Source organism: Rhinolophus hipposideros, assembly GCF_964194185.1.
Source record: "Rhinolophus hipposideros genome assembly, chromosome: 16".
NCBI classification, from domain to species: Eukaryota; Metazoa; Chordata; class Mammalia; order Chiroptera; family Rhinolophidae; genus Rhinolophus; species Rhinolophus hipposideros.
The window spans coordinates 44,090,798-44,101,015 of NC_138062.1; the positions used below are offsets into that span (position 1 = coordinate 44,090,798).

The following is a 10,218-nucleotide window of genomic DNA, read 5'->3' on the forward strand; positions in this document are numbered from 1 at the left end:
TTGAACCTGCTGACCTGGCCTCTTGGTTCAGGGTTCTGAGTCCAGGGGACACTGCAGCTCCTCTCCCGAAGCCTGTCCCCGCCCCGGGGGCCTATTCCAGTGTGAGGTCCGGGACGCTGCCCTGAGGCCCAGCCCTGGTCGGTGCCAGTCCTGCCCCTCTCCAGGGTGGGGCTCTGACACTTGTCGGTCCTCAGGGCCCTCCTGTGGGGCTCTGGCTCCCCTCATCCACCCCGGCCCTATCTTTGGATGAGATTAGGAAGGGAAGGGGATAGGAAGGCTGGTGAGTGGCAACTGCCCCCACACTTGTGTCCCTGACTACGTCAGGGGCTGTGGCCTCCGATTGCGCTTGGTCCGGCGCGTGGGGGATGAGCCCACAAACTCGAACTGCTTCTGCCTCTCAACTTGGTTGGGGAAGGGCAGCTGGCCCTCGTAGAGACGCTTGATGAAGTGAGCCTCTCGCTGGTTCTGCCGGCTGCGGGAGGCCTGGCGGGGCCGGCCCTGCCTGGTGAAGGCCATGAACCAGCCCTCATGCCGGGCGTTCTGGAAGGCCGTGTAGTTGTTCTCCAGCACGATCTCCGTGAACACGCAGTCTTTGCTCTTCCCGCTGGGCTGCGGGGGGGGGTGGGGGGGGGAGGAGAAGAGGGATGTTTGTCACCCACTGCTGTGTCAGGCTTATCTGCCTGATGGGCCTGTTTTAGGATGGAGAGGGAGCAGCAGGGGCTGCAGCCTAAGGAATTCTGTCTAGTGAGAGGGTGTCTTGTTGGAGAGGCAAAGGTGGGAGAAAGGAACAAGCTTAGCTTGGGGTCAGATCTGAACTTAAATACAGCCTTGCCATTTGGAAGTTGTAACCCTTGAACAAGGTAGATAGCTATGTTAGGCCTCAGTTTCCTGAGATGTAGCATGAAGATCAAGGTACTTGTGCAGTTCCGTGCATACCCAGTAGGCACTTGTGCACAGACCCGTCCTCTGTCTGGGGGAATGGTGTTGCTGGGTGAAGGAAAGCAGGCACTAGTCTCTGATGAAAAGCAAGGGCAAACATTTATAGACACTGACTGTGTCAACAGCCACACAGGCACCGCTTTGACTCTGCAGATAACCCTGACGCTGTGCCCACTTGTATAGATGAGTAGCCTGAGGCTTGCAAAAAATCAGCAAATATTTGGTGAGACAACCAGAATCGGGAGCCAAGGGTTGACCAATGCCAAAGGAGATGGACTTCTCCCTTGCACCCCAGTGCCGGACCCACCACTGTAGAGTAGACCACTATGCTAGTAGGTGGTTACACTAGCAGGTGGTTACACTAGCTGGTGGTTACACTAGCAGGTGGTTACACTAGCTGGTGGTTACACTAGCAGGTGGTTACACTAGCTGGTGGTTACACTAGCAGGTGGTTACACTAGCTGGTGGTTACACTAGCTGGTGGTTACACTAGCTGGTGGTTACACCAGCAGGTGGTTACACTAGCTGGTGGTTACACCAGTAGCTGGTTACACCAGCAGGTGGTTACACCAGTAGGTGGTTACACCAGCTGGTGGTTACACCAGCTGGTGGTTACACTAGTAGCTGGTTACACTAGTTGGTGGTTACATTAGTAGGTGGTTACACTAGTAGGTGGTTACACTAGTTGATGGTTACACTAGTAGGTGGTTACACCAGTAGGTGGTTACACCAGTTGGTGGTTACACCAGTAGGTGGTTACACTAGCTGGTGGTTACACTAGTTGGTGGTTACACTAGCAGGCAGTTTGTGTGCATCTTGCTGTTGGAGTCTGTGGAGCCCACTGACCTTGGGGGAGCTTTGGGCCCTGTGTGAATGCTCCATCTCAACCCTGATTAGCACTGAGCCCTCAACACAGGGGCTGCATCATCATGTAGGTGCTGAAATTGTTACTCATTGATGCTGGGAAATACCCGATAAATCTGAGCCGAGAATCCCGTGGGTCAGCCAGTGTCCTCAGAGCGCTTGTAGACCCAGAGGGGCTCATGAAAATGGGGAGAGCAGAGAGTGGCAGAGTGGTGGGTGGGTGAGAGCAGAAGAGTCATGGTCCTGGGTCCACCCCCACAGAGGAGAGTGGGGTGCAGTTGGGCCCTAGGTGCCCCACCCCGGAGGAACAAATCAAGCATCTGCTCGTCTTCCGGGCCTCACCTTCCCGATGAGCTTGCCCTTCTTGTTCATGCAGATGTACTTCTCGCTCTCAGCCCCCTTGATGCGTACTCGGCTCCCAAACGTGTCTGTCTCCACTATAAGCTTGGCTGTGATGGGGAGGGGGAGAGAGACCTCTGTCCATGAGGATTGCCAGCTCAGGGTGTAGCTGGGGACCCGCCAACCAACCTGACCTCTGCTGAACTTGGGTTCGGGAGCATGGGGAGGCCCTTGGGTTCGGGAGCATGGGGAGGCCCTTGGGTTCGGGAGCATGGGGAGGCCCTTGGGTTCGGGAGCATGGGGAGGCCCTTGGGTTCGGGAGCATGGGGAGGCCCTTGGGTTCGGGAGCATGGGGAGGCCCTTGGGTTCGGGAGCATGGGGAGGCCCTTGGGTTCGGGAGCATGGGGAGGCCCTTGGGTTCGGGAGCATGGGGAGGCCCTTGGGTTCGGGAGCATGGGGAGGCCCTTGGGTTCGGGAGCATGGGGAGGCCCTTGGGGACCCTCCCCCAAGAGGCTTCTCCCTGCTCTCCTGTGGCCTCCGTTCTGACATGGGACCTGGGGATGGACTAAGCCAGGCTGGCCAGGGCTGTGAGCGGCCTCCAAAGAGGGCTGGGTCTCACCAAACTTGTTGCCATCCTCTGCAGTGGCGGAGATGCGACGACCGGTGACCTGCACGTGCTTGCCGCTGGTCCGGCTGTACAGCTGGTACTCGCGGATCTGCCGCCGGCTCAGCTGGTCGGTCATGGCGCCCTGGTCCCTCACATACTGGTTAAAATTAGGAGACGGGTGATTCTCCCCCTTTGCGGTTACCAAGGGAAAAATAGTGTCAATTTGCTTTGGGCGACACCACCACCGGTCCATCCAAGGGGAGAGGGGTGCAGAGGTGAGTGTGGTGGGGGCAGGCCATTTGTCCTGGGAAGCAGAGGTGCGGGGTGAAGGGGGCATACGTCCATGACCTTGTCAGGCCAGTGGGTGAGCCAGTCATGACCTCTTGGCTCCCTGTCCAGCCTAGAGCAGAAAACTGGTGGCTGCCCAGGATTGGGGGACATGTGATGATACAGTGTAGACTTGGAATCAGGACTCTGGGAGCTGGAAGGAACCCTCAAAGTTCTGGTATCTGATCCCCACATTCTATGGAGGAGGTGCACAGGGTGACACAACCGATTAGAGACGGAACCCGTCCTGCCTCTAGCACTAGAGCTTGGAACTCTAGGGTCGTGGCTCTGTTAGCCAGGACAACCAGCTTTCACCTCCATCCTTCTCACTGGCCTGGAAGGAGCCCACCCCCAGCACATGCACAGACAGCAGCTGGTCTGTTAGGGTCACAGGAGAACACTAAGGGGTCTTCTCTTCAGGCTCCAGCACCCCTGCGGGCATTTCTTTGCAGTACTAACCATAGAATCCTGAGTTACATAGGCCCTGCTGCCCTGCCTCTCCCCCTGGGTCCTCGGCCGGCCGCAGAGAAGCCAGGCGCCTTCCAGGTTCCTCCCTCCTCTGAGGGCGGTGCCTCCTTAGCAGAGGGAGGAGAAGGCAGCAGCAGAGGCGCTAGCAGCAGTGGCCCGAGGGCTGCTCCTGTGAGGCCGCCTGCCTGTGCCACAATGTAACAGAGGCTCTCAGCCAGCCAGGGCCCATGCTGCCATCCACCCACTTCCCTGGGGAGGGGCGAGGGGCCGTTTCCACCCACGCACCATGGCGCACAAAGGCAGGACAAGTACCTTGTCCAGGCCGAACTCTCCTTACCCATGTGCAACACTAGCAGGAGACCACTTCCTGCCCCTTCTCTCCATCAAGGTGCCACCTGGATGCCATTTCCCAGCTGCTGGCCACAACCCAGGCTCTAACACTAAGATATTTCTCTCTTCGCTGGGCCCCGTGGCCTGTGCTGGGGCAGCCTTTCCCCGTCCCCCGTCTCTAAGCCCACATTTCTTCCAGGCCCAATTGCAAGCGTCTGCACAGAGTTAGGTGTGGATCAGCCTCTGTTAGGGCCACTCTCTCCTGGAGGGAGGGATGGGAAGTGTCAGCTCTGAGGAAGGGGAGGTGAGGCAGCAGCTGGAGGCTGAGTGTAACCTGCTCGGGTTAACCCTTCGTGTGTGTTACCGCTCATTTCCAACGTCCGCTTGTCCACAGGCCAGGAGCATTTCTAGGACCCCAGACTAGAGGACCCCAACCCACCCCACGCCCCATCCTGGAAGAACCTGAGGCCCAAATTGGGGATGGGGCACCTGCCTTCCTGCCAAGAGGTGGGGTCTGGCTGGCCCAGGACCCTCGGTGGAGCCCGCCTGTCCCCAGCCCCAAGCCTCCTGGCCCAGGTTCAGGCCCTCCGCCCCTCTTGGCAGGCAGCCTTCTGGTTGTCTGTTCCAGGTCAGGAGCAGAGAGGGCCCCCCGAAGCCCCCTCCTCTCCTTGTCCCCCTTCAAGCCCTGCACAAAAGCAGCCCCACGCCCCCCCACAGCCCACAGCCCACAAGTCGCTCTCCCCGCGGGACCTTGCCTGTCCCTTTCATGTTCCCGCTGCGGGGGGACCTCCCCTTCCACTGCAGCAGACAGCTGCTTGTCAGCCAGCCCCTCAAGCATGGCTGTGGTCCGGCCTGCTGGCCCCCCCTCCGAGGGGGGCGAGGGGGCACTTCAAGGGGGAAAGGACAGCTTTGCCACCTTCCCTGAGTCCTGAATGGGGCCTCAGCCAGGCCATAAACGCCAGGCCAGCCGCACCATTGTGCTAATTCCCTTTCCAGAACAGGTTGGGCCCACCCCCAGCCCCCTCCTGGCCAGGCTGGGGGGCTTTCTTCTTGCTCTCCCTGGATGTGTGAAGCAAAAGGCCTGGAACGGGGGCTTGAGCAAAAGGGGGAAGGAAAAGGGGGGGTTGTCTCTCTCTCTCTCTCTCCCACCCCCCCACTGCTTCAAAGGCAGCCCCTTTCCCTCGCCCAGAGAAAAGGCATTTACCTTCAAAAAAAGTCCCCACTGGATATGAAGAGAAGCGGCCTCTGGCCTGGGAAAGCCAAGCGATCTCCCCAGCGCGGTTCTGGACCAGTGCATTTTAATAGCTGCACTTTTATGGAGGATCACAAAAAGGGACCAAGCCTCGCACTGGGGCTGGGGCTAGAGGGAGGTGGGCATGGGGGAGCACTGACTTGGGTGGGGGGGATTGTGGAGAAGAAACCCTGAATCTTGTCCCAAACAACATCTTTGGGTTTGACCTCATTGCCCGTAGGTAAGGAGTCACCTGCCCTGGCTGGGCGTTCTGACTGCCTGTATGCCCCCTAGGAGCGCACCCCCAGGATCCCCATGTTGGTGGGAGTGGAGTCGTGAGGCTTTGCATGGAAACCTATCCTTTCAGGTGCAAGCCTCACCTGCTCCATCACCTTTGCCCTCTTCGAGCCGCTCCCAGCTCCATCCCTTAAGCCTGGGCTGCCCTCACACTTAGCCTTGGGGTGACTCAGGGATGGAGAGCAAGGCAGACACCCCAGGGGAAGGAGGGAGGTTCGTGGGAGGGAGGACAGATAAAAACCTTAGATAATCCCCAAATTTGCCATAGCCCCTTCCCCTAACCCCTCCAAAGACTGACACCCCCCCAACCCTCCAAAATCTCGGAGTATCCTGGACCTGGGGAGGGGCCAGAACTTGCCTCTCTCCACCAAAAGGAGCCGGCCCCCTCCCCTGTTGGGTGGCGTGACAGAGATGGGACAAGTCGCCTACCTGAGTCTGACAGCAGAGGACCAGTACCTGCAAGCACCTGTGTGGGGACAGGAGGCAGATCCAGGTGTGGGTGCTTGCAGCCAGCCCACCCCACCCGCCGCGTCCGTGTGGGAGTCCCGGGAAGATTAGGGCTGCCCGAGGCTGGAGATGGCAACAAAACTCCAGTCAGAGAGGCCGCGCACTTACAGAGTGAAGTTGGGCAGCAGGCGGGCGGCTCCCATCGCCGGAGAGGTTTCTTGGGGCGGTTGCCCCCCTGCCCCCAAACTCAGGAGCAGATATGGACAGTCCCCAGGGGTAGAGTCCCAGAGAAGCCAAGGTCTCTTCAAGCCACAGGTTTTCAGGGGGGAGAGGAGGAGAGAAAGGGGAGGAGGAGAGAGAAGAGAGGGGAGGAGGAGGAGGAGGGGGGAGGAGGGCGTAATTGGGAGACTGAGGTGTGAGGTGTCCACCTTCCCGGCCAGCAAGACTGCAAAGCAGCCACTGGCAGAGCTGCCAGCCTTTCCTGGGCTCCCCAAGCGCAGAGGATGAGGCTGCTGGAGCCTTCTCCACAGGAGGCTGGCTCTGCGCTCTCCCGAGTGTTCCCGACCTTCACAGACCCCAACTGGAGTGCCCCTCCTCCCCTCTGTGGGCCAGCTTCTCCTGCCCTCAGGTTTAGCACCCCACTCCCCGAGGGTGAGGACAGGTAGCAATCTGGGGTCGCTGGGTCTGGCTCAGGGGTGGAAGTTCCCAGAAGCAGCCTTAAAAGGAGGAGCCTCCCTGCAGGGGGCAGGAGGTGGGCTTGGCCAGGAGCTGGGCTTCCACTGCTTCTGTCACCCCCAGCTCCCTCTATCTGCTATCTGGCCACTGGGAAAGGAGGGGTTAAGGCTGTCCAGACTGGCTGCAAATAGTGGGTGCAACATCATGTGGGTCAGGGGTGGAGAGGAAGGGACAGCTGGGACTATGGAAGACTCCCATGGAGTCCCCAAAGCTGGCCTGAGCTGGGGACAGAAGAGCTGGCTGCACTGGTGCAGGCTACTTTCCTCTGGGCCTCGGTGGCTTCCTCTGAGAGATGGGGACAGTAATGCCCCAGGATGTTGGAGGACCCCAAGAGATAATTGCATGTAGCAGATGTCAGAAGGCCTGTGTCCTGGGCCTCACTCATCACCCCCCGGCCCAGGGCAGCAGCCATCTCTGGAGCCTCTCAGGACCTCCTCCCTATGTCACCTAGCAGCTGCCTGGGATGAAGCACCCACCAACCTCTTCACATAACCTCTGGTCCCACGCTGCTCTGTACCAGGCCAGTTATTATCCCATTCTGCAGATGAGGAAACTGAGGCAAACCCAGCTAGTGAATGGTGGAACCAGGGGTCCAAAGTCCATGCTATTTCTACTCCACAGGACTGTGTCTGGAGCCTTTCTGCTGGGTCCACACCCTCAGGGCCCAGCATAGCCCAGGACATCCCAATAGGGGAGGTCCCTTCCGGAAGCTGTTCCTTCCCTGCCAAACGTAGGTGATGGTAAGTGCTGGGACCTTTGAGGGAAGTCCCTCCCCCTCTAGGGAAGTGGAGCTCACACTTCAGCTTGGCTCCCTGGGGAGTCCCAGTGCCCCTGGGATGAGAAGAGAAAGGGAAATGCTGGATATGGATTTATTTACCTAAAGAGATGAGTGGGAGGGCAGAGCTCTCACCTCCAGGCCTCCTTGTCACCTTCCTGAGCTAGACCAATCCACAAAGTTGTCTGCCACCCTTCCCCCGACACACAGACAAGCAGGGACACCTCTGACCTGTCTAGCTCCAGCACCTGGCTCCCAGCGCCTGCCCCCCCCCCCCCAGGAACCCACTGGGGCTGGGCCAGTTGAGCCTACACAGGCCTGGGGAGGGCAGTGTGAGCCCTCAGCCCTGCATCACTGGCGGAGTCCAGTGTTGGCCTCCAATGGAAAGAATGTCAAAATGGGAAGGGATCTGAGAGATGTCCTCATCATTCACCAATGAGGGTCTCACAGCTGGTTAGTGGCGTGAGTGTACCAGGTGCCCAGAGGCGCTTGCTTTTCTTGGAACGTGCCCCAGCCTGTCCAGCTCTCTGCTTTTGCCCAGGAGGATCCTCCTGATAATTTCCATCATCCCACCATTTCGGGCCCAGTTTAAACTCTGCCTCTTCCATAGAAACTTCCGCAAACTGACCTCTCAGCTTCCCCCGCCTCCCAGGTAGGGTATTAAAGGCTACCTCCTCCTAACCTCCATCCTGGGGTCACAGGTAAGAGCAGAGACACATGGAGGAGATAGCTCAGGTTTGGGCTCCCGGGTAGGGGCCCCGGGGGAGGGGCAGAAGGCCATAAGGAGAGGCAGGTGTGGGGCATCCCACCTGGGTGAAAGGCCTCTGCGCCTGAGCGCCTGGCTCCTATCAGTGGGGAAGGGCCTGCTGTCATCACTGGCCAGTACCAGCCCAGCCTGGGTTTCCATGGTAACAGATGCCAGCAGTCAAAGTTGGCCTTGAGGTTCAGCCAGGGTGCTGGTGCCAGGGGGCTCTGGCGCAGGGCTTGGCAGCACATTTCATGATGTGACATTTGCTCCTTGTCCCTTCCCGTTCTACACCTGCAGGCTTGGCTTTTGTACTTGGCTCGCTCCTTTTCCCCCATGGAAAGGCCCGTGGTGTGCCCTAAGTGGGGACGCAGCATGGAGGATTCCAGGCCTTGACTCTGGATTTTATCCTCATCCCCGGGTGCAGGCCATTAAGGGCTGTGTGACCTGTGGCAAATCCCCTCACTTCTCTGGTCCCAGCTTTCCAATTTATAAAAAGGAAGTCACTCCTACTGATGTTGTCAAAACTGCCATGGTGTCAACGGAGATGAAGGACACTCCCTGAAAAGTATCAAGTGCCACAAGAACGGAGGAGGGGACAGAGACCCTCTTATGTGGTCCAGCCTCAGTTTACCTAAACTTTGACTGACTTTCTGCCTTTACTAGAGGGAGCTGGTAGGGTTCATTAACATTTATGGTGGGTGTAGGAGGTGATAAGGGAAGTCAGAAGTAGCCTGGACGTCAGTGGTTAATCCCCAACCCCTAGTGCCAAGTTCCATACCCCCCAACTGGGATGTCTCACGCCTGCTCCTCTTAACAGCTCAGCTGGTGCAGACACAGAGCTCACAGAGCCCACCTGCAGAACTGCCACTTGTCACCAGCTGCTTCGACTCCAGCCCAACCTTTTCCTGTTGAGGCTGAAGGAGGGGAAGGGCAAAGGGCACCTCAGCAAAGCAGGCAGACCCCCATCTTTGCTATCTGAGCAGATGGAAATCAAATTAGCCACAGTGTAGTTATTGAGTGCCCTTAATGCGGAGCCATGGCTGAGCTGGAGAACTGGGACATTTGGCTGGAGCTGGCCAAGGGAAGAAGGACCTGCAGGAATGTGTGCTTTGCTATAACCAGGCTCTGGGGCGGCCCCTCCTAGGGCTCCAATTACACAGGCATTCAGGGCTCCATTCTAACTCCTGCTCTCAGTTTACAAGACTTCTAGGGCTCGGTGCTATCTATCCCTCCCTCTCATCCACAGAGTGGTTAAAAACAGGGGGGCCAGACTACCTGGGAGTGAATCCTGGCTCCTCCACTAGCTGTGTGTCCTTGGGGACAAGTTGTTTAACCTCTCTGTGCCTCACTCTCCACTACTGAGAAATGGGGCTAATACCCACTTCAAGGCATGGTTGTGAGGATTAAAGGAGTGAGTCCATGGAAGAGACTTAGAGCGGCGCCCAGCTCACACTGTGTTATTACTGCAATCATATCAGCCTTCCTTCTGTCCAAACCCCCAAGCTTGTTGTGCCTCAGGCCCTTTGCACGCTCTGTTCCTACTCCTAGGAATGTTCTGCCAGCTCACTTAGCTGGCAGCTCCCTTATCAATTGCTTCCTCTGAGGGACCTTCTCATATCTCCTAACTAAACAGCACTTTCCCACCCTGGAAATTAGCCTGTTTCACTTCCTCTAAAGCACTCAAAAGTAATTCAAACTATGTTGTTGGCTTTTGTGTTTCCACTAGGCTGTAGGCAACTTAAAGGTGAGGAATTTATCTTGCCCACGCTGTATCACTGTGGCATGAAGCCATGGTGAAGGCCAGCTGCCTCCCTGTGGCCAGACCTGAATTGATGTGCCTTTTCACTCTTTGGGTGACCTGAGGTCAGTGGCCCGTTCTCATTTGTCAGAGGGTGGGACAGTGCTCACTTCCTCTCCTGGGGTGTAGAAAGCCAGCAGCAGGAATGCCAGCCCTGCCCTCTGCTACTTCTTCTGCAACCAAGAGAAGGATGGAGCTGAGTGGGAGACCCAAGCCTGGTTGATGTGGGTATCCAAAGACCTTCTTCTCGGACCCATACCTGGGGGTCCTGCCAGCTCTCCATTGGCCCACTGTAGGCCTGGCCAGCAGGTGT

General features: G+C 57.9%; 1 protein-coding gene across 2 annotated transcripts; it reads right to left on the bottom strand.

Annotated features, from left to right (window-relative positions):
* Window positions 1-315: 315 nt before the first annotated feature.
* FGF17 (fibroblast growth factor 17) lies at window positions 316-6,052 on the bottom strand (the record flags this gene model as incomplete). Of its 2 annotated transcripts, none has more annotated exons than XM_081075531.1 (5): window positions 316-609; window positions 2,146-2,252; window positions 2,762-2,906; window positions 5,832-5,868; window positions 6,018-6,052. In XM_081075531.1, the coding sequence occupies 5 exons, from the start codon at window positions 6,050-6,052 to the stop codon at window positions 316-318; spliced, it is 618 nt and encodes a 205-aa protein (XP_080931657.1). The 2 variants fall into 2 exon arrangements, with proteins under 2 accessions (XP_080931657.1, XP_080931656.1); XM_081075530.1 differs by having other exon boundaries at window positions 2,762-2,939.
* Between the last annotated feature and the right edge of the window lie 4,166 nt (window positions 6,053-10,218).